Here is a 24,759-nt window from a genome sequence, read left to right as displayed (position 1 = left end):
AATAAACTCTGTAACCCCAGTAAAACCAGTAACAGTTAGGAACTATTCCAAGGAAAGCTACCTTTTATTATACGATGGTTTGCCAAATTCAATGCTCCCTCAAACCCCAAGAACACAGCAGCATACAATGAATTGCTTTCAGAAACTCTGTATAACCATGTCAATGGCTGCATAGAAGCTGCTGTATCTACCAGAAGTAAGCCTAGATCTACCCTGAGAAACAAATCACCCTGGTGGCATCCCAAATTAAACAGGGTATACAACAAAAGGAAAAAATATGGCAAAAACCAGCAAGGCTAATTCCTATAAAGATAAAACATCTCTCATCAAACTAAATAGGCAACAAAGAGGGCTTACCAGGTCAATAAAGATGATTTTGAGGTTAAGATAGCCTCACAGGTGAAAGCTGACCATAAGGTCTTCTTCAGCTATGTCAGAAACCTTAAGGGCAGCACACAGTAATGAGGTAAACTACTGGTTAAAGGGATCACATTCACCAACCTGGTGATACAGTGAACTTATTCATAGGTGCTTACTAGGCTAATGACAGGCCTTTTTAAGCTTAACCATGCATCCCAAATCTCTGACAAGTTCTGATACCCTTGATAAGTGTAAGCACAGACTTAGGAGATGAACAATTTACAGGTTACTTGTTTGCATCAGAGACATAGGTGCCAAACCAGGGATGAATTTCTGGTTTTCCATTCAATTGTCCAAGTTGCACTTGAATTGAATTAGGAGGAACTGTGCTTCGCATGGATGGGGAGCCTGTTCCATAGACAGGGTAGTTTTAGGGAACATACCTATCTCTCCAGCAGGTCTTTAACTCTTTAGAATGGGTAATTCTGGTACTGTTTGTTTTGTGTAAATGCAGGAGGTCCGTCAGAGTGGGGTCTGGCAATGCTCTGTATGCCCTGTATGTATGTGTTAGCGGACAAATTCAGTTCCAGCTTTACACCCGTCTCACCCCCAAACATCCTCCCAAGAAATACTTTCAAACATATCCCTTCCAACTATAATTAGGGAGCTACTGGCTGCACTTGCTACAGCCAAGAACCCAGCCTCAATGGGCCCCAATGACATCCTAGGATGCCTCCTGAACAGTCTACAATATGATTTATCAGGACCCTAGGAGTCACTATTTAACTATAGTCTTAAAAGAGGCATTGTAGCACTAGAATGGAGGATGGTGATAGTCATCCCCATTCATAAAGGAGGACCCTCAACAGATCCTGAAAACAACAGATCTATTAGTCTGACTAGTATTACTTGCAAAGGCATGGAAGGAATTATCATGGAAATTATCATCAAGGACATAGAAGACCTCCAGATACTGGATCCATCACACTATAGCCTTGACAAAGGAGTGTCATGCTGTCTGAACCTGGTGAACTTCTTTGAAAAGATCACTAAGGCAATGGATGAGGTGAAAGTGATGCATACTGCCTACCTAGATTTAGCTAAAGCATTTGATTCAATACCTTACTCAGACATTATCAACAAACTGATAGAACTGCAAATAGACCTCTTTATAACATGATGTATAGCTACATACCTTACTCAGACATTATCAACAAACTGATAGAACTGGAAATAGACCTCTTTATAACATGATGTATAGCTAGCTGGCTTACTGATAGGACCCAAGAGGTTAGGTTCGGTGAGGCAACCTGCATGAAGAGGTCAGTCACCAGTCAAGTCCCTCAGAACTTTGTGCTCCTCTTTGCCATCTACTTCTTGGAGATCAAAGCCAATATTAAAGGCCTCTGGCTGACCACATTTGCAGATGATTGCAAACTGTGAGCAGTCACTGAATCCATCCAAAATGAGAACACCTTATGGGAAGGTCCAACACAGACAAATGCTTGGTGCCAAAGCCATGGTTTAAAACTCAGGGTCAAAAATGTATTATAGTACCTTTTGGGAAGTCAGCCACCCACAATAACTGCATCATCAATAAAACACCCCTAAAAGCTGATTCACTATTCAGGGATTTGGGAACTCATGTAGACATTAACCTAGGCTTTGACCAACATGTTCCAAGTTAGTAAGAAAATCCTTCATGTTGCTCAACTTATAAATAAGGAGATAGCATCTAGGTCCAGAGAGGTCATCATAACCACTGCACTTGGCCATCATCAGACCCATCATAGAGTATAATGGCCCCTTTCATATATACCTGAACAGACACAGGTAGCAACTGGAACATCAACAATGGTACCTTACAAAAATAATACAAGGAGCAAACACAATGTCCTATGCTAATTACCTTAAATCCCTGCTTCTTTACTCTTATCACACAGACTACTGACAGTTGATTTTTGCCAAATGTACAAAGTATCCTTGGATCCTGTTTTGTTCAACCTTCTGAATACCCGCAAAAAAAAAAAAAAGCACCAGAACTACTAAAAAAACTAAATTTTGCTTATTCCAGAAAGAAATATATGTTTCTCAGAGAATTCCTATTCTCTGAAGTGGGCTCCCCATCCACACAGAGTTCCTCCCTATCCTTATTTAATCCTAATTAGGACAAATGAATGGGTAAACAGAAATTCACCCCTGGTCTGGCACCTATGTCTCTGTTGCAGGCAGTCAGTAAATCATCCCCTATATAAATCTACTATGTGGGTCACATTTGGGTTTATGGCTGGGCTTATAAGGTCCCTACTGGTCATTAGTGTAATATACACTGATGAACACCAGATCAGCCACTGTTGTTTAATGGTGCTCAAAACCAGCAGAAATTAGTATTTTTTTTTTATCACAGATGATCCATGAACCCATCAATTATGGTCACTGTATTGACTATGTGTATCTCGGATATCTGTCTGTAGTTAAATATAATAATAATAATGGCCACAGTGATGTATTTAAAGTTTATTTCACACAAAAATACAGTAATCATAGAAAAGTATTCTATCTTACTTCACACAAATGCACCATAGTCCTGCACTGCCAGAGCAAATGATGGGATGGTCATTTACTTTCATCGACAGAAAGCTCCTGACCAGCAGTTATAGAAACTTTGTTGAATGTGTACATTTCAGACTTCTGATTGTAATAAAAATAATGAAAATGTACATGTATTTTAAATTTAGCCAGACAATAAAGTACTCTAATTTGCTTCACACAAATGACATTAGCCCTGCAAAGCCAGAAAAATAAACAAACAACAGTCAGTCATCGTCATGCAGAGAAACCCACAGTAATTAAAGCTGCTTTGTTGTCTGTATACATCTCGGATATCTGCCTGTTTTAAAAGTAGAAACCAAAATAAAGTGCAACACTGTTACCCTTCAAAGCCACCTACTACTCATTTGCCCTTCAAAGTCATCCACCACTAAGGATATCCATTAAGGATATCCACACCTCCAGGCTAGTTGCACAGCATAATGCAGCCAAGGTTATCCAAGTGCAACTAAATCTGGGCAAAACTGCAATCCAAATTGTAGCTTGCAACAGATCCCCCACCATGCCCCAGGATTCCCACTCCTTTTTTCTTGATGTACTGGAAAATATTAGAGTTCAACCAAACACCCTAATAATGGACGATTTCAACTACCCCACCATTAACTGGGAAAACTACTCATGTACCAACTCCTTCGCTCAACACTTTCTTGAATTCATAAACTCCAATGCCCTGGATCAACTTATCCACACCCCCACCAGGGGCAATAATATCCTAGATCTAGTCATTACCAACATGAGTGACAGGTGTTCCACACCTGAAGTCAATGCCTCATTGCTCCGATCTGACCATAAGCTAATTACCCTAGATATCTACATCCTGCCCACACCCCCCCATTAAGGAAACCACTGTAAAAAAATTCTCCAAAGCCAACTTCATGCTTCTTAAGACAGAAGTGGTGAACTTCATGACACCCATGCAGATGGATAATACAGTTATGACTACTGAATCCTACACAATTGCACTTTATAAGCACTTACATGAGTGCATGGATCGTGCTATCCCAAACAGAACCAAGATGCTATCCTCCAAAAAAAGGAAGCCAATCTGGTGGTCTTCTGCCATAAACAAATTATACAACAGAAGGAAGAAACTGTTACAAAAGAGAGTAAAATCAAATGAGTGGAGGAGCTCCCTGGTCAGCCTCGGTAAGAAGCTGCGATCCCTGATAATATCCTCCAAAGCTAGTTATGAAAACAAAATCGCCACTGATTCTAAAGACAGCCACAAAGCATTCTATAGCTATGTCAAGAATCTCAATGGCAACACTCAGATCTGCTCTGAGTTACAGCACAATGGCACTAAATATACAGACCCAACTGATATTGCCAACATCCTGGCAGATAGGTTCAGTGCTAACTTTACCCCTCTTTCACCCTCTAAAAAGCCCATCTCTATACCAGAAGAATGCAAAGTTCCTGTAATCATGGCTGCACAGGTAAAAACCACACTCTCCAAAGCCAAGAACACAGCATCCATGGGACCAGACAACATCCCAGGCTGCGTTCTATACGAACTACAGAACGAACTGGCACCCCACCTAAGTACCATGTACAATCATAGCCTCACCTCAGGCTTTGTGCCCGCTGAGTGGCGCACAGCGACGGTTATCCCACCCCACAGGGGGGAAGCCACCACGGACCCCGGGAACTACTTCCCCATTAGCCTGATGAGCCTGGTCTGCAAGGCCATGGAATGTATCATCATGGAACTTATAAACAAAGACACTGGTAATCTCCAAACTCTGAACCCCACCCAGTTCAGGTTTGTAAAAGGCAGATCATGTCTCCTAAACCTGATAGACTTCTTTAAAACAGTCACCAAAGCCGTAAACAAGGGTAAGGTGGTTCACACAGCCTGTCTAGAGCTTGCCAAGGTTTTTGATACCATCCCCCACTCTGGAATTATAGCTAAACTCACTAAACTAGGTATAAATCCCTATGTCACAAGATGGGTTGCCAACTGGCTCACTGACAGAACCCACACTGTGAAAGTAGCAGACTCCAAAAATGACTTTAGACCAGTGACTTGTGGAGTACCACAGGGTTCAGTCCTGGGACCTCTCCTGTTTGGTATCTACTTCTCTGAAGTACAGGCTAACACAGAAGGTCTTTGGCTAATGAAGTTTGCAGATGACTGCAAACTAGGAGCCATAATCAAAACTCCTAATGATGTGGACATCCTACAAAAAGGCCTCACTGAAACAGATGCCTGGTGTCAAAGCCATGGCCTCAAGCTCAATGCCAAAAAGTGCATTGTCACCCCCTTTGGTAAAAACTCTGTATCCATGAACTACAACATAGGTGGTAGTATACTTAACACCGAAAGTGTGATAAGAGACCTTGTGACAGGTGGACAGTAGTCCCTCCTTTGATAATCACATCACCACAGTAGTCAGGAAATCCTTCTATGTGGCACACCTCATCACAAAAGGTTTCTCATCCAGAAAAAAAGAGGTCATGGTTGCCTCTACTCATCACTCATTAGACCCATTATAGAGTACAACACCTCTTTTGGTATGTACCTCACAAGACATCTACAACAATCGGAAAGGCCATAGAAATACCTCACAAAGAGGATTACCAGCCTCAAACAGATGCCCTATGCAGACCATCTCAATAAACCTCCAGCTTTACTCTGTCACATATCGCCTACTCAGAGGTGATCTCTGCCTAACATACAAAGCTATGTCAAACCCAGAGCTGTTGGACATGCTCCACTTAAAGAAATACCAATCCCTCTGAGCTAAACGCTCTAGGGACCTAAACCTTGTCACCACAATAAACATAACATGCCGGAGGGATAGATTCTTGTCCCAGAGACTTCCCATACTCTGGAATAAACTACATATCTATATCAAACAAAGCTCCTAATTAGCACTCTTCAAGAAACATTTTGATGATTGGATGGGAAATAGGAAATTCACCCCGGGGATCACTTCTGTGGCTCTGCTTGACAGTGGCACAGGAAAATAATTTTCTTGGGTGGCAAAAGCCAGGGTACCTTTTTGGCTGGGCTTGTATAGGCCCTAGGGCTGATAGCCTAGTACCTACCTATGAACCTATGAACCTATGAACCACTCATATCTCAATATTTGCCAGGATTCAAAGCAAACTAACCTCACATCCTTGACAGATGCCCTTTTCCACAGTGAGAACACTATAACGTTATGTACTTATGGGCTTCCTACTATGTGTCATTCCACAAATCAAGCAGGTTGTGAGTTATCAAGGAACTGAAAGCTGTACAGACTTATTGGTTAGACACATGACAATTTTTCCCATAGGGCAGCACAGCTTTGTGCAGGGGGTGCCACATGCTAGTAAATTAATTATTTACTTCTTAAAGTAAAGAAATGCTGATGCCATGTTTGCCTGCTTACAAAAGCAAACAAGTAAATAATTAAAAGGCAAAAAGCCCCCCTAGATGAATGGCACCTTAGGTGATCACTAAGTATGTGTATCCATTAAATTGGCCACGTCCACTGGTAAAAATGTTCAATCATCTTCTGCAAGGCCATTCTCTCCTGGCAATATATTCTGAAAAGTTACACGAAGGTGAAAAATATGTTCTGATGATATGAAACTATATTGGTATTGCAAAATAATATGTTTTACTCCCTTCAAATACTATGCACTCCTGTGTGTCATAATCAGAGAAATGGGAAAGTAATTTGATATTAACTTCTATGTCCTGTTTTGGAAAACATATGATTATGTCTTTGTTTTGGTATGTAGCTGGTTTCCAGTGTGTTATAGTGTGTCATCTTGCTTAATTAAGATAAACTGGGATTACCTGTACTTTGCAAGTCTTATACAGTATGTGACTTAGGCCTGGCATTTTGTTATTCTTAAGTTTTGTGACAGTTTAACAGATCAGGTCAATTGTTATCAAATGTGGCAGCTCATCTTCCTTAAAGTAAATCTTTTCAAGAAGTGATAATGTGGCTTCATTGCAGTGATTCTTCTGATTATATATCTTCGCATTATGCAGATTACTTATGGCGCTGGTGTTTGAATATACATCATTATTATGAAAGATGCGGTAATACATTTTTCTTCTGTTGTAACTTGCTATTTGTCTTGCTCATTAATATTCATACACAGGTAGCAACATTATAGTACCCATATACCTGGTTAGTACTTGTTAACTATCCCTCACTGCCACTAAAGCACCACATAGAGATGACAAGGTAAACAGGGTTATTAGTTAGACTTTCCCAGTATCAAGTGGGAAATGACAGGAGAATTCTTCATCCCACCCTTCATGCTTTTTCCTAAACCAAATGTAGTAAGACTGAGGGAAGTGAGGGGGGGTCAGGAATAAAAGAAGCAAAATTAAGATGCAGTTTTGATACTGATAATGTTCTGTGAGTGATGGAAAATCCATCAGACTCATAAGTAAATGAACTGTTGATATCATAGGATTTTACAAATGTATCAGGCTATATGGTGAACAAAGATAAAGCAAATGCATTGTTGTATAACCATCTGTAAAGCAGGCATTATAAGCACTAACTGTAGTAGAAGGCACAAGAAGGCAATGTTTGATTTGAGAATGCATCTCAACAGTACAAATGATAATGTTCCTAAATTATGCGGCTAACATTGCAGAGAGAATGTTTGTCTGAAGGATTAATGAAATATGTATTCGTTTATAGAAGCTGTGTAATACAAAAGTAGAATGTCCTAACATTCCTGTATGGTATTCAGTCCTTAACAACCCCCACTGCAAAATTTCTAATGTTTGGGACAATGGTATTAGATCATTGTGTAGAAAGCAAGGTAACTGCAAGAAGCAAATTAAAAGGGAAATATTCTGAGTTCTGTCTGCTTACCCCAAACCAGTTCAACAGTTGCATAACAGGCTTATATCGACAAGCTGGAATAAAACAAAGATATCCTCCATATCTAATTGCTTCATTGACTTTTGAAAAGCTAGTATCATATCTAAAAATATGTTTAAATTGTTTTAATAATTGAATATTCTCATTTTAAAGGACAGTTAGTGGAGTACATTTGCATGTATGTAAACATTTATGCTTGAGCTGTCACACTTACCCCTTTTAAAGAAAAGTTAATGTGGGGTTTCATTTCCAAAAATATAAAAACATATAAGGATATATGACTCCACTTATTTCCTGCAAAAGATGATTTACCCATGTTAAATATATTATGGGGCACCTAAAGAGCTAAATTTAGATATGATGATATAAATAAACATAAATGAGCATGTTTTGTCTTTTGACTGAAAAATTACTTGAAATGTATATAGCTTAAACTCAAAATTTAGATATAAAAATACCTACTATCACTCTACAATTTGGTCAGAATATGACCAATATATTAATAATGCTATAATTCACAAAACATCCTAAATTTAAATTCTAAAAAAATTACCTTTGAGGAATTTCATTACACTCAACTTATAGTTAATGCACAATACATCTTTAACTCCAAAATAAAAAGCCTCATATTTCATAATGTACAAGCTAATTAAAGCCTGTATTGCTGATAAGAGATGTTACATATTTTTTGGAATTGCCCTTATACAAACCAAATACTGAAAACATGATAGCAAAAAAGTGAAAACAATTTGCAATCATATTAACATTATCAATTACAATTTTGCAAGATTACATTTAACCTCAAAGAATAGTAAAATCAAAAAGCTAAGATGCTTCATAAAAATATTTATGTTTATTAAGCTTTATGTAACAAAAAGTGATAATTTAGGATGGCTTTAAATATTCCAAACAAATATAAACAATCCTGGAAACTGATATTGAATAGCAAAAACATGTTTTATCTTAATGAATGCTGGTAACATTTTTCCATATCATTATTGAAAGGAATGGATTCTACCTATGAACCTACGACTGCAGAATATTATACTAAGTTCCATTTAGCTTTCTTTATAGTCTTAAATGTGTCTGTAAATAGTTGCTGTTTTTGAAAAAAAATTGTTTTTACAGCAAAATGCAGAAATAGCGCAATGCTGTTAGTATTTAACTATACATATAGTCTATGTGAAGGCCTGTTAAATATTGTCTTCTTTAGAAACAAATATTTTTGTGACTACTAAATTGTTACTAAGTTTTCTTTTTAAATGTGCAAAGTACATATAGCACCTTCTGTGGATTTTTTATTTACCCACATATTGTTTCTCTTGTATTCCTGTATATTTTATGTTACTACATTACCTTGTATCTTAAAAAAAATCAGTAAAATGTTATTTGAAAAAAGCTCATGCATGCATACTTGTAAGGGTCCAGTGGAGATGCTATAACTGTAAAAAAGAGGCTTATTGGATAGACTGGTATACATTTGTCCAGATTAACCAGGGTGAACTCAGTTTTCAATATACAGATGGAAGAACTACCAGAGTCTATAATCAAAATGTCATCATCTTTTTTCAGCTGTTCCCATTAGGGGTCACCACAGTGGATCATCTGTTTCCATTTCTTTCTGTCCTCTGCATCTTGCTCTGTCACACCAACCACCTGCATGTCCTCTCTCACCACATCCATAAACCTTATCTTAGGCCTTCCTCTTTTCCTGTTACCTGGTAGCTTCATCGTTAGCATCTTTTTCCCAATATACTCCACATCCCTTCTCAGCACATGTCCAAACCAATGTAATCGTGCCTCTCTGGCTTTGTCTCCAAACCTTCCAACCTGGGCTGACCCTCTAATATACTTCATATGTGACATTATTAAAAAAGTAATACTATCTAGGAATGGGAGTTGTATTTTATTAATTAAAAAAAGTTTTTGCATCTCAAGAGGTTGTTGCAAAAATAATGACTTTGATTTCTCTTCTTGTATTGGATATAGTTTGCATGCAGGAAAAAATGAGAGCTGTGTCAAATAACTGCTGTATGATAGAAGGCAATCCTAATTCAACTATACTATTAGCAAATGATCCCATGTTCATTAAAATAAATGGAAACTACATAATAGAAAAATATATAGCAATGTAGCTTTCATCAAAACCAGTAAATGACTTGAAATGTATCCTTGTAAAGCATGGTATTAAGGTTAACTTTAGGTCTGGAAGTTACGGTCCTTACAGCACTTTCCCTTGGATGTGGTAGGCAAGGAAAGAGGACTAGCCATGTATATATAACTTGTAATTTATTCAGCATAGGATAATCTATCAGGAAGTTTTCAGTAAGGATTACAGAGCAGATAAATGCTACAAAAATAAGGCTATTGTAAATGTATTATATGAGTAGACTAGAATTGCATACAGTTCAATTTCTTTATTATTATCATGAGAAAATTTTAATTCCTTATTAAAGAAAAAGTAATTGACTGCCAAATTAGATTAGATGCTACTGTCCCTCCTGGCCGGAATGCAACCACTAGTATTATGTGCCTTTTGAAGTTCAATGAAAGTTAATTTTGATTAGTTATATACATTTGAAGATATGTTGGCTGTCTAAATAAAGTCGATTGTATGAATGGTTATTGAGTTCTGAAGAACTCCTTATTTATTAAAGACAGACACACTAAAGTAGTAATTGCTTGTTTTTCTAGGAAGCTGTGCTTTGTCAAGATGTTTACAGCTTTGTTGTTATTTTAAAGAAACTGTTGCAGAATAGATACTTATTTTCACTTATTTTTTGAAAAGAATAACTATTTATATTGATATTCTGACTGACCTACTCCAATCTGTGTCATGATACTCAAACACACTCTTAGCAAATACTGTTTACCCTAAGAAACTTATTTCAATTTGTGTATGAATGTAAAGTGTAAATATTCTGCTATTGCAATTTTAGTTCTACATAAACAACTATATGTGCCTGCCTACATGCTTTATGCTTTAGCACTACAAAAGTAACCCTAAGTGCCTGCCTATAATTTATCCCTCACTGTATTCTTACATAAGTAACCTATTGTATAATATGTGTAACCAAGTTATAAATGTGGAGATTTTCTCCCCGGGCCTCCGCTGACAATGGGTTATGTAACCCAGATGGACTATCCTGGTAAACAAATGTCAAATATCTCTCTCTCTCTCTCTCTCTATATATATATATATATATATATATATATATATAGATATATATAGATATAGATATAGATATGTATATATAGTATCCAGTATAGTGCTTAATTTGCTATACTTTATTGACTGAAGGCTTTCGTGCTACATACTTTTCCAGTCGTTATTTTTTATCTCCTTACCTACCATAGCCATGTGACTACTACATTCGGCTGTGTTTCATATTTGGAGCAGCAGTAATGCTGTCTTATCTAATTTACTAATGTGAGAGACATCAATACTTGTGTACATCCATCTTACAGGAGCTCAGATTTAATAAACCCGCTGAAATGTGATTAGCTGCAGTGTCCTTCCCTCCGAAATAATCTGCAAGATAGGGTTCTCAGTTCTCAGTTCATTCATATTGTTTATGAAATTATCTGCAAGATGAGGTTCTCAGTTCATTTATTTTGTTTATGAAATTATCTGCAAGATGAGGTTATCAGTTCTCAGCTCATTCATGCTGTTTCTGAAATTTATTTTACTGCGTGCACACATGCATACAAAGAAATCAACTTTTCAGTTATAAACACAGTAGACTGCTTGTTTTAGACATGGGAATACCTGAAATTAACCAAAGTAAAATCCTTCCAAATGTATCCCATATTTTGCAGGCATAAGATTCAGTGCTGCTTAATGAGATCAGGTGCACAGTGCTTGTAAGAACAGCACTGGCTACTTATAATAACAGATGCACATTCAAATGCATTCAATATAAATAACTTGTATTTTGACAGAACATAATCAAATGCAAGAACTTTTATTATGAACCAATTAGAGGCCCCAGATCTTCCTTGCTATACTGTAATGTGATTTGACTATTAAATATTGTTACCTTAAACTGATCGTTTCCACCAATCCATGTGAATGGATAAGCTCTTACAGTTTTATAGACAAGGTCTTGTGCAAACTTTTCTGCTGCAATGTTGTGAAATGAGGCAAGATGAGCACCAGGGATGAGATTCTGACAATAAACCTGCAGGCAAGAAAGACAGTATCATTAGGCTTTCATACAGAAAAATGCACACACATTTTGTCATTATATGAAACCCAGCTATTCAAAGTAAAACAATTTTCTAATATTGATACTGTGAAATATTAACATTAATGACTGCAGCATTAAGCAACTATTGGGTAATTGTATGGTACAGATATTTCTAGATTAATGTTTGACAACCTGCAACAGATTTCAGGCTTCATTGCAGTCAAACTACTGTTATATTGTCTGTATCATGGTTAAGGGTCTTGGGAAATGTGTTTCTGGAACTCCTGAAGGGAAAGAAGTACATTTCATAAAGTAAAGTCGTGTACACTTACCATAAATGTAGATGTTCGAGTGTATTCACTGTTGCAGTCATCACCTGTGGGTTATCCCTGCTGTGGTAGCACTCAGCTGGCCCGAATACCAGAGTAAAAACTTTCTACGTCGGCCGCGGTCGCTTGTGACTGATATCAGGTCGTCACTGCTATAAAACAAAGCAGCCAACTCCATTACATCAGTTTTTCTTGCCCTAACCAGTCAGAAGCCCAAGGAAGTAGGGTAAAGTGGTACTGGTGACTAATAGCCACCATAAGAATGCATGTATCCCTAAGGAAAGAGGATATAAGGGGCAAGAGGGGGGACCAGGACTGCAACAATACACTTGAACATCTACATTTATGGTAAGTGTACACAACTGTACTATGTTCTTCATGTTTCACTGTTACAGTCATTAACTGTAGGAGAGGGGTGCATGGATTAGTTAGAGACCTAGGCATGGGTAAGCAAGCCCTGCATAACTGCAGAGGCAAACCCTGCCCTGACCTTAGAGAAAAGAGGTAGGTGGTAATGCTTTGTAAAGGTATGGAAAGAGGTCCAGGTGGCAATGCTTTGTAAAGGTATGGAAAGAGGTCCAGGTGGCAGCTTCCAAGATGTCCCTGGTGGGGACTCCTCTGAGGAATGCTGTGGAAGTGGAGGTTGCCCTAGTGGAATGAGTATGAATAGACTTAGGGGGTGGCTTCCCATGGAATGTATAGCAGAAATGGACACAGTGTGATATCCATTTGGAAATGGTTTGCTTGGAAATGGATCTCCCCTTTGCCCTTGGGGCAAAGCTGACAAGGAGTTGATCTGTTTTCCTGAAGGGCTTAGTATGGTCCAGATAGTATCTGAGCTCTTTGTGCATGTCTAGAGTGCAGAATTCTTTTCCTCTTGTTAAAAGTAGGCAGATGTATGGCCTGGTTGAGAGTCACATTAGAAACCACCTTGGGCATAAAGGAGGGGTTAGTCCTCAGGGAGACCCTGTCTGCATGGAAAATGATGAAGGGCTCAATGGCCATCAGTGCCTGAAGTTCAGAAACCACTCTAGCTGAGATGATAGCTAGCAAGAAAGCAGTCTTCCAGGAGAGGTATTTCAGTTCTGCTGAAGCAGTAGGTTCAAAGGGTGGTATGTTTACTTTTTCCAAAATATAATTCAGGTCCCAGGCTAGTATGTGTGGCCTTCTGGGAGGTCTGATATTAGAAGCACCTCTGAGGAATTGTTTAATCAATGGATGTGAGAACAGGGGCTGGTCAGTATTGAAATGAGCTGAAATGGCTGAGGCGTGGATTTTAAGAGAAGAGAAGGAGAGGCCAGTATTGAGCAAGTCCGCTAGATAATCCAGGATAAGAGGAATGGAAGGTTGTGAGGAATTGCCACCTCTGGACTGGCTTTAGGAGCAGAATCTTTTCCATTTCCCTGCATAAGATGTTCTGGTGCTGGGCCTTCTGGCATCTGTGATAATGTCTAGGACCGATTTGCTTAACAGGAGACCCTTGTTTGTTTTTAGAGTATTAGCCTTGCTGACAGTTTGAAAGTCTGCAAGTCTGTATGCAGCATCAACCCCCCCCCCCGTCCATCTGAGTCAAGAGGTCTGGGATCAGGGGAAACTGCCTGGGAGGCCGTGATATCAGTCTGCATAGTAAGGGGTACCAATGCTGTCTGGGCTAGTCTGGAGCAATGAGGATGACCTTTGGTCTCTCCTCCCTTATCTTAATCAGTACCTTGGGAATAAGAGGCAGGGGAGGGAAAGCATATACAAAGAGGGAGTTCCATGGAAATGTCAAGGCATCCACCTTCCACACTAGGTGGTGATACTCCCTGGTATAGAATTGTTTTAACTGGTGGCTGAGGTGTAAAGCAAAGAGATCCACCTCCAGAGTTCCCCACTCCTGAGTGAGCTGCAGAAAGATTTTTTCCTGTGGAGCTGCCATTTGTGGGGGTCCAGTAAGTTTCTGCTTAGGTGATGTGCCATGGTGTTGTTGACCCCTGGAAGGTATTGGGCTATTAGATGTAATCCCATGAAGGAGGCTGTCAGCCAGAGATTCATGGCTAGCCTGAACAAAGGTTAAGATTGCATCCTTCCCTGTTTGTTGATTTATTACATTACAGTGATGTTGTCTATTTTGATAAGGAGAACCCCTGGCCTGAGATTGGATTTGAAGGATATCAGAGCATTTTTTACTGCCAGCATTCCCTTCTGGTTGATGTGTAAGGGAAGGTGCTGGGCATCCCAAAGGCCCTGGGTGCACCTGCCTGCCAGGTGATCACCCCAAGCGATGTCTGAGGTGTCGGTGGTGATGGTCTGCCCAGTAGGGTGAAGGATAAAAGGGAGACTCTTGTTATTGGCACAGGCCCCCACTCACCAGAGAAACCCAGACCTTATACAGGGGATTAGGGGGAGAGAGGTCTCTAGAGGCTGAGAGTGCTGACACCAAAGGTTATTTAGGTACCACTGAAGTTTTCTCATGTGAAGCCTAGCCAAGAGGAATCAGAAGGATGCAAGAGGCCATGTACCCCAGGGCTTACAGGAACTTCCTCGCTATGAGGTGACTTTTGGAAGCCAGCTGGGTAAAGTAGAGAGGCAGGAAGCTCTGTTTTTCTGGGGATAGGAAGGCCATTTGGGATGCTGTGTCCAGCAGAGCTCCCAAGAAAATTATCCTCCTGGAGGGTGTTTGCTTGGATAAATTCTCATCGATGATGAATCCCAAGGAAGTTAGGAGGGTTTTGACTGAGAGGAGGTTCTGGAGCAGCTTATATTTGCACTCTGCCTGAATGAGGCAGTTGTCCAGGTAAGGGTAAATCTGTATATTTCTCTGTCTGCAAAATGCTACGGCCGGGGCTAAGCATTTGGTGAATACCCTGGGAGCAGTAGATAAGCTACAGGGTAGCACAGAGAACTGAAAGTGCTCTGACCTGCTCCGAAGTGCAGGTATTTCCTGCAGGATCCCCTTATGTGGATGTGGAGGTAGGCATCTTTTAGGTCTAGGGTCACTAGCCAGGCATTCTTTGTCAGCATAGGCAGCAGCTGCTGCAAAGTTAGCATTTTGAATTTGGGGACCACCAGGGAGGTGTTCAGAGTGGATAGATCCATGATGGGGTGCCAAGTGCCCCCTTTTCTGGGAACAAGGAATAGTCTGGAATAAAAGCCTTTGCCTGACTGATCTGCAGGCACAGGCTCTAATGCCCCCTGAGATATGAGTGTTTGAACTTGTTTCAATGCCTCTGCACACTGATTTGAAGGTAAGTCTGGGTACCATATTGGAATAGGGACTTTGTTGAAAGAGAATTTGTATCCTTGGAAAATGATCTTTAAGACCCATTGGTCCTTTGTTACAGAAAGCCAATTTTCTTTGTAGAGGGAGATATTTCCTCCTAGCTTTTGGTGAGTGGAAGGGGCAGAGGGGGGAGAGGGAGTCATTAATAGTTTTTGCCATAGAAGGATGGTTTAGAACTCCCTGCCTTAGGGGCTGAAGTGGTCCACTGTTTGGTCCTCTGTTGTCCCTGAGATAGGGGCCTGGGAGGTCTGTCCCTGCAGGGCTTACCTTGCCTCTGTCTACTAGGTGTAGGAAAGGACAAGTGTTATGAGGGAAAAATCCTGCTGAACCTAGGAGGTTGAACCTGAAAAAAGTATTTTACTGTTTGCATAGATTTAGCTTTGTCTTCCATCTTTTTAAGCACCTCTTCTGCTTTGCTCCGAACAAGTGGTCCTTATCAAGGTTGCATCAATTAATTTAGACTTGACATGATCAGGGAGAGGTTGTTCCTTCAGCCATGCATGTCTCCAAATAACAGATCCTGACACTGCTGCCCTTCTAGAGGCTTCTAGGGCATCATATCCACAATGCAAAGCATGTTTGGCCACTTGACAAGTAGAGCGCAGTAAATCTGCTAACTCTTAAGAACTGGCACAGTCGGGAAAGGTAGAAATCCTTTGCTTTAATAGTTCCAAAGTGTGTCATTGAAATTTTAACATATGGAACTGACAGTGCTCTAATAGCTAAGGTTGCAGAAGTGTATACTTTTTTATCCCATCTGTCCACTGCTCTGGAATCCTTGTCAGAAGAAAAAGGATTCTTTGCAGAACTAGCCTTAGCCACTTTAGATCTCTGTGTAATGACCTCCTGGTCTGCAGCAGGATTTCTGAACAGGTACTTGTGAGAATCCGATACTCTATAATACCTGTCAGGTTTAGTGGGGGCAGGAGGGAGAGCATCAGGGGCTAAGATGGATTCATGGAAAACATCATCTACCACTTCTAAGATATGGGGGATGGCTAGGGGTCTGTGCTGGGGCAGGTCTAGAAATTGTCTTAGTCTTTTCTTAGACTGAGGGTAATCCTGAGATCCCAGTGGAAATGTTCCCTGAGAGTATGAAGGGTTTCCCCAAAGAAAGGATCTTCTGGTGGGGAGGCAGAAGGAATGGATTCCTCTGCATCTGAATCCTCATAAACAGTAAGAGGTTGTTGTTCCTCTTCAAAAACTGAATAACCAGATTCTTCAGAATCCTGCTCTGCCATAATTTCAGGGGAAGGGTGTATTTTCCTTTTGGAAGTTGTCACCTGACTACCCCTGATAAGGGGGATGGGATTCTCCACCATCTTAAGCATTTGGGCCTGGGGTGGTGGAGCAGGAGTAGGATAGAGGCTAGAAGTAGATTTTCTAGGAGTGACCTGGCTTCTAGGCATAAGAGTATCCACTGGATTGAGAGAAATGGTAGTGGGAAAAGAAGATGTTGTTTTTGTCTGGAATCGGTAGTGCGAAAGGTCTCCTTGGAAGCCGGTGCTTGCGTACCAGCTCCGAACCCAACCGAGGCAGAGACAACCAAAGGCTCAGAAGATGAAGAAGATTTCTGTGGCATACTAGACTCCAAAAGGTCTCAGTAGATGCCTGCATAAAAATAGAATTGGGCATCAGGGGCTAGGAAAGCACCTCACTGAATTCCAGAGAAATGACTACCTGCTTAGCGGTAGCATTGTCAGAAGGCTTAGCCTTGTGTGGTCTGTATCTATCTTTATCCATACATTTTTTTTCAGAATGTCTACTGAAGGTTGGCTGATGGACACCATACCAGAATGCGAAGATGAAAGACAAAAATACCTGTCTACAAAAAGAGATCTACGACAAATGGTTCTCGCATTAAAGAGGGCACAGAACTGGCAATGGGGGATGTCGTGGTCTGGGCCTAAACAAGTGATACAGTAAGAATGGAAGTCACGGTGTGGGATTTGCTTTCCACAGGCAAGACAATTGTTAACTTTTTCAGACATCGGTTAGTGCAAGAAAAAAGGGTCCCCAATGGGGTACTAAGCTTTAAATGTTTTCAGCAGTAATTCGAGCTCTGGTAGAGACCGACCGGCACACTTGCAAACTTCTTTTATGAGCTCCAAGGCAAGAAAGACTGATGTAATGGCATCAGCTGCCTTGCTTTATAGCACTGATGACTTGACATCAGTGACAAGTGACAGCAGCCGACACAGAAAACTTTGACTCTGGTATTCGGGCTGGCCAAGGGCTACTAAAGCAGGGATAACCCACAGGTGATGACTGCAACAGTGAAGAACATCTATAGCACACTGATGTGCAAGAGAGAAAATCTCCCATCCTAATCAAGAACAGATGTATGTGTGGTGACTAAAGATGCCAGTACAGGAGTCTGGAATGGGTTGCTTCAGGTCATACTGTAAGCAGGAAGCCAACATGCAAGGGTTTTCTAATAAAGTGCCCATTAGAGGGGGCTGAAATGCAAATATGTGTCGGATGCTGTAAAACGTTTGAGGATCTGTTCTGTGGTTCCCCCAAGTACTGCAGTACAAGTCAAGGGTGTACTGGAGAGGTTTGACCTTCTATTCCAGAAAGGAAGAGTTTGCTCAAATGTTTTCTTCAACCAACTAATTAACCCACTCCTCAATGATCCTCCAAGATGTGGGTCAGACCCAAGACATTTTAATCTCATTATATTAAAAAAAACTATGACAAAGTTATTAAAATTATCACCTCTACTTCTGATTTTGGCTTTACCAACACAGCACCCTCCAGTCACACCTCTCAAAGTCACTTCATGCTACACAGGAAAACCATTTCTGCATGCTATTAATCTATATGAAGAAATAGCACATAGCAATACCCTTAGAAATTTGCACTAATATTTCCCTTATCTGATTCTGTAATCATTATGTTTCCAAATTAGCTCAGAAAACCTTCCATATGGCTCATCCAATTTCCAAAGGTATCTGTTGTAGATGCAAAGATGTGCTACACTTCCTCCTTTACTCATATCTCATCAGACCTTTTACTGAATATGATAACCCTTTTGGCTTGTAGGCCCAACTGGCTTCAACCATAATAACTCCACCCTGATCCCCGATGCCTTTAATAACTACTTTACCAAAGCCATTCTAACACTAGCTAATTCTTTACCACCTCCCACCACTTTCCAAACTAACACCTGTAATAGTCCCCTACCTACCTTTCAGATACAACCAGTATCTACATCCCTCATCTGTAAACTACTTCAAAAACTTAAACCTTGCACCCCTTTCGCTGACCGTCTCCCATCCGAATTCCTACAAATAGCCGCAAAAGCCATAGCATACCCAATCTCCATCATTATCAACAGGACTATTACAGAAGGCAAAATCCCTGCACTATGGAAGATATCCCATATTATCCCACTACACAAAGGTGGTCCTTCTACTGAGCTTTCTAACTATCACCCTATCGCCTTACTTTCCCCTCTAGCTAAGATAATGGAAAAATGTGTTCACAAACAATTACTTACTCACCTACTACAAAATAACCTACTTGCAAACTGCCAACATGGCTTTAGGCCATTCCACAGCACATCGACTGCCCTCTTATCCTTTACAGATTCCATAAATAAAAATCGTAACAATAACTCTTTCTCCTCTGCCCTATTTATTGACCTGTCTAAAGCCTTTGATATGGTTAACCACAAATCACTACTAGACAAACTAATTGCCCATTCTCTCAACCCTCAAGCTATACAATGGTTTAGGTCATATCTGGAAAATAGACAGCAAGCTGTTCTTTGGCAAAACAATTTATCTTAACTACTACCAGTCAATATCGGAGTATCCCAGGGCTCTATCCTAGGTCCCCTTCTCTTTTCTTTATTTATTAACAATCTACACGATGACATACCACAAGCCACATGTATTCAATATGCTGATGACACCACCTTAATCTGTACTGTCAAGAACATAGCCACTCTACACTCCCTTGCCCAAACTGTTTTTCAAAATGTTGAAAACTGGTTTATGCAACACTGCCTCCTCCTAAATCCTAAAAAAAACTAAGTTACTGCTTTAAACCCCAGCTCACAAATCACCTACTCCATTCCTCTCTTTAACCTCCAACAATGGTACTATGATTACCCCAGATACTACAACCCGCCTTCTAGGTGTAACTATTGATAATCGTCTCAGCTTTGACGAACACATCAACTCCACTATAAAGTCTGTTAATAAAAGACTTGGTACCCTCTATAGAATCAAAGCCTTCCTTACCCCTTCTGCTAAGAAAACTATTGCCCAAACACACCTCATTTCTACCCTTTTCTATGCCTCTATCATTTATACTAACCTATCCAAAACTAATCTCTTGAAACTCTCCACCTGTTATAATAGCATAGCTAGATTTATCACAAGCTCCCCCTTTAAAACTCACCACTGCATTAACCTCAAACAACTAGGTTGGCTAGAATTGAAAAACCACATAATCTGTCAACAATTACTCATCACACAAAAGATCCTATACCATCCTAACAACACCCCTATCCTTACTAATCTAATTACACCTTATACAAATCTTTCCACACTACGTTCTGCTAATAAGCTTCTAGTTTCCTCTAAAAAAGCTAAAAACAAAGCTGGGGATTCTCTCTTTTCAATCACTGCAGGAAAAATCTGGAACCAGCTTCCCTCAGAATTATCTTCCCTTGCTTCTAGTTCTCTTTTTAAAAAACACCTAAAAGAACATCTAAAAACTCATTGGCTTTGCCCATGCACTAACCCTGACTGACATTGGTCTCTCAACTTTTATTTTTTAATTACCCCTTTTCCCTACTCCTTTCTACCTAACTATCCAATTCATATTACTTCTCCTTCTTTGAATGATGTATACACCACTTGTCCTCTCCTCCCTACCTGAGACTTGCACATACCTTCTACTGTATGATGAATAATCAGTTACTAGAGTCTCTATTAAACTTGCTATAATTTGAAATGTATTCTTATTTACTCCTTTAGACTGTTCTACTCACTATGATAGCTATGTATGTTTATAAATTGTTAACTGTTGTAGTTCAATAATGTATCATGAATTCTCTTTTTAAGACTAATACTAAATTATTCTGTAATCCTTCTTATGCCTATACATTGTTAACTTTCACACCGTTCATGCTTGGAGCTTTTCTCCCCAGGCCTCTACTGAAAATGGAGATATATCCAGCTAGACTAGCCCGGTTAACAAATGTAAAATAAAATAAATAAAATAAACATATATGTCAACTTAAGAGACCTAAGAGGTTTATAACTAAAAAGGTAAGTGGCCTCAACAATCGTAGTTATCAGGCAAACTATTAGCCCTATCTCTCTGATCAGTCTTCTTTAGACTCCTCCATGGAGGTTTGTGTGTAGTCTTTCAAGCCATAAAAGATTCCTCTCTCTTTGAACTCCTAGCCATTCACAGAACAAATGGTTCCTCAAATGCACAATTAAGGAAACTAAACCTTCACATGCAGATATATATAATTCATTGGCATGAAAGATTCATATCCCAATGTATCTTCTATGTAGAAGCTTCCACATCATGTCAAGCAAACTAGCACCTTTGCCACCTTCAAGGTAAACCTAGATGACTGGATTGGCAGCTTCAAATTCTTCCCTGGTTTGCCTTGTGTTGCCCTCCTTGAGGCTGGAAGGAAGTTTTGAATATGAGTTACTGGCAAGACATTTAATGGTCTGCACATTGTCTAGTACTTACCTCTGAAATTATGGGCCCAGCATCAGATAAATACTGCCTGTCTCACTTCTCTGCAATCTCACATGTATATATACACAAACACACGCACACACACACACACACACACACACACACACACACACACACACACACACACACACACACACAAAAAACAACAAAAGTTAAAAATGTGCTAACTATACTTATGCAAATTCACCATACTGATTCATAAGAAAGATGGATATAGAGCGGTTATAGCAACACAACTCTACTTTAACATATTAGTCATTTCTTGAAATATGTAAGGGAGACAGATTCAGGTCAGCTCAAAGGGGCCAGTTTTGTGGACTCCAATAACATCAATTACCCCATACTTCTGTAACAACTTATTATGACTGTTATTTGACAAACCACATAAAGATGAATCAGAACATAATGTGATTGTCACAGAAAGTCTGCAAATTAATGTTGTAGCAGCACACCCTCAAAAGTGTATCTCTCAATGATTCCTGTAAGGCACCATCTTCAGTACGCTTATTGTCACACTATTCAATATTAAAACACAGCTATCTCACATGCAGTCTTTTATATGAATTCAGTCCATTTAATAAGTTTATGCAGAAAAAACAGCCACTGCCATTTTCTCTACTTTAACTAGATGAAATGGCTTTCACTGCACATCGCACATCAAATAAAGTGCTTGACATAGAGTAAAGCCTCTACTTTCCTCATACAGGTCTGCTTTTCTAAAAAAGAAGTAAGACTGTTGAATGCTGGGGAAAAAGAAAACTCCAACAAGGTAGCAGCCAGAGATTTCATTTAGCTGTCATTTGTTCCGTTATAGCATAACCTAGGCTGTTTTAAACAAGAACCCTTGAAGACATGAATGATTCTCAACAATTTTGTCAAACAGTAACAAAACTCAAAACTACATAAAATCACTTACAGAAGCACAAATATACAGTTTCACTGACAGAAGCCTGACTCCCATCTCCTCAAAAACAGAAGCAATGCCAAAGGCTTCTGTGACACTGCCATCCCAGCTATCTGGAATTTTGTAAATAATCATGTCATTTGTGAATATTAATATGATTCATATGCTTGCCTTACAAATGTAAGGGAACTATATGGTATGTGTATATTAAACTACTTGTGCAGAAGTGTGTGTTGAACTGTATGTTATGTACTGAGCTTCAAGAATGTAACCATAGTGTACCCTACTGGAAAAGAACAGAAATTTATATGGAATATATACCTGTGCAAATGTATGTTGTAATGGTATATGCTGTAACACAGAGGCAACTTGCAAAACTCTAAGAAAATAAATTGGAATCAAAGTGTTTTACGGTTGTGTGTTTATCTCTCAGTTTCAGTGAAGGAGACAGAATGTATAAGGTAGAAGTTTCTTTCTATTGTCTTAAAACAGAAATAATTACTATGTTTCAAATGTAAAGTGTTTTTATTGTTCTGTGACTTCCTAGCAGCTGCACATCTGAGAGACAGGTATATTTTACAGAGAAATGTTAAATTTTAAGTTTCTGTTAGCCTGGGAACTGAAGGTAGGTGACAAAGAGTGATGTCATCCAGCTGACCCAGCAGTAAAGTTTGATAGTAATTTAAGAATTATCTCAGAGAGAAAGACTCGGCATTTTGTATTTATCTTTTGACCTGGAAACATCCATCTTCAGCACTTCTGCCTTGCTCTGTAAGTAAGACTTAGGGAATAGTATCTTTTAGATATAGATTGGAATATAGTAAAGATTAATTTAGATGTTTTCTGTATTTACTTGAGATTGTCCTGCAGTGTTGTTTTAAAATATTTCCTGTGATTCTGAACTCTGCAGTCATTGTATTGAGTTATTGAGTATAGTCTTGTTCTTTTATTTATTGTTGAACATATTTAAACCTTTTAATTGTGGCTGGTTTGTTTAGAGATATTTAAGCTCTTAGAGTACTTGCATATGTATTTGGTGACACTGTATGGACTACTCCAATAGCCTTGAAAGTCTTGGTCACGCTTACCATTTGGATAATAGTAACATTACTCAGTAGAATTGGTCACCCTTTGTAACAGCCTTATAGTAGCTGATAAGTAACGGTGGTTGGTGGCAGTGATAACTACCTTATAGTCTGGGCAGAAGGGGGCATAGCTAGTAAACCTGTGCCAGCCTTCCCCAGGAGTGTCTGTATGTTTATATATAAATAAAATCTCAAAGTGTGTGTGTATCAGCTACTTGGACAGAGACACAAAGCACTGGTTGGACAGAGAGGGTGCTGGAGGTTTTGGCTTGACCACTCGGCTGAGATCTTAACCCTATAGCTGTGTCAGTGGGGAGTCTTACTGGGGATCTGGAGAAAGAGGGAGAAAACAGCCCTAGACTAACTGTGATCTCTGTGTGCTCTTGAGGGAAATTGTACTTTACTGTCTGTATACTTGTCATCCTCCCAATATGGACATCCCTCACTGGTGCTAGTGGTGAAGATTGAGGCTCCTTGATTACTGGGCCAGTGCAGGGGCATCACATCTTCTGTTATCGCATCTGAGGATATGTGAGAAGAGACTAAAGAAAAGATAATATAAAAACTGAGAAACTGTAAGCTGTTGTTTATGGATACGGATAGCAAGTAGTGAAAATGTTTTTATTCCCTTTATATACAGGTCAAGCATATATTTGTCAACCAAATGAGAAGTTATAGACAATAATTAATAAAGAGCTGAAGGAATTTATCTGGCAGGGGAAGAGGACAAGGGTCAAGTGGGATAAGTTGATCCTTTAAAATAGAACAAGGTGGTTTAGGATTGCCTTATTTGAAAGGATATTTTAGAGCTACACAGTTAAGACTCATATACATAATACAAGCAAAAAAACTACAAACCAAATCAAAGTGGAAAGGGATGATGATAAAACAAGGGTAGAGGGAGTGTTGAAGAAATAAGGACAGAGTGGGATTTTTGATGCACATTAAGTAGAATGATAACTACCATACTGAATGTTATATTCATAAAGTTGGAGAAAGTAGTCTAAGAACTAATCCAACACAGGGATGAAGAAGGGAGATTTTGCCAATATGAATGGCTGAAAATAGGGGTACAGAAAATAGGCAGGACGGGACAGAAATTTACATGAGAAAACTGGCAAAGAAACCCAAGTATTGTGAGCAAGTAAGTAGAAAAGGAAAGGTGAGATGAGGCCAAGAGAAGTTTGGAGTACAGATTATTTATTTATTTCAGTTTTATGACCAGGGAAGTCAACTGGGCCTAAAAAGAGCCCATTTTCAGTGGAGGCCTGGGGAAAAAGTTCCAGTACCAATGACAAACTATTAGCCTATACACATACAGAGCAAAGAAGTCATACACTTTTATGCAGCATTCTACAGTAAAAAAAATCTACATTCTACAACAACAATAATAATAATAATAAAATCTAGCAATTGTACAGTCTAAGTCATTAACAGTG

The 24,759-nt window shown here is 39.4% G+C and overlaps 1 protein-coding gene across 1 annotated transcript in view; it reads right to left on the bottom strand.

The window, feature by feature from the left end:
- The window catches only part of LOC122788774 (lectin-like), an 85,297-nt gene that overhangs the window by 27,419 nt on the left and 33,119 nt on the right, over positions 1–24,759 (bottom strand). Inside the window, exon 4 of the mRNA XM_044055668.1 lies at positions 11,855–11,995. Within this exon, the coding sequence (XP_043911603.1) occupies positions 11,855–11,995 (141 nt within the window). The remainder of the gene's footprint in view (positions 1–11,854; positions 11,996–24,759) is intronic.

The sequence above is a fragment of the Protopterus annectens genome, chromosome 14.part0, assembly GCF_019279795.1.
Source record: "Protopterus annectens isolate FY-2018-M chromosome 14.part0, PAN1.0, whole genome shotgun sequence".
Taxonomy (NCBI): domain Eukaryota; kingdom Metazoa; phylum Chordata; order Ceratodontiformes; family Protopteridae; genus Protopterus; species Protopterus annectens.
This window is presented reverse-complemented; position numbering and strand designations above follow the sequence as displayed.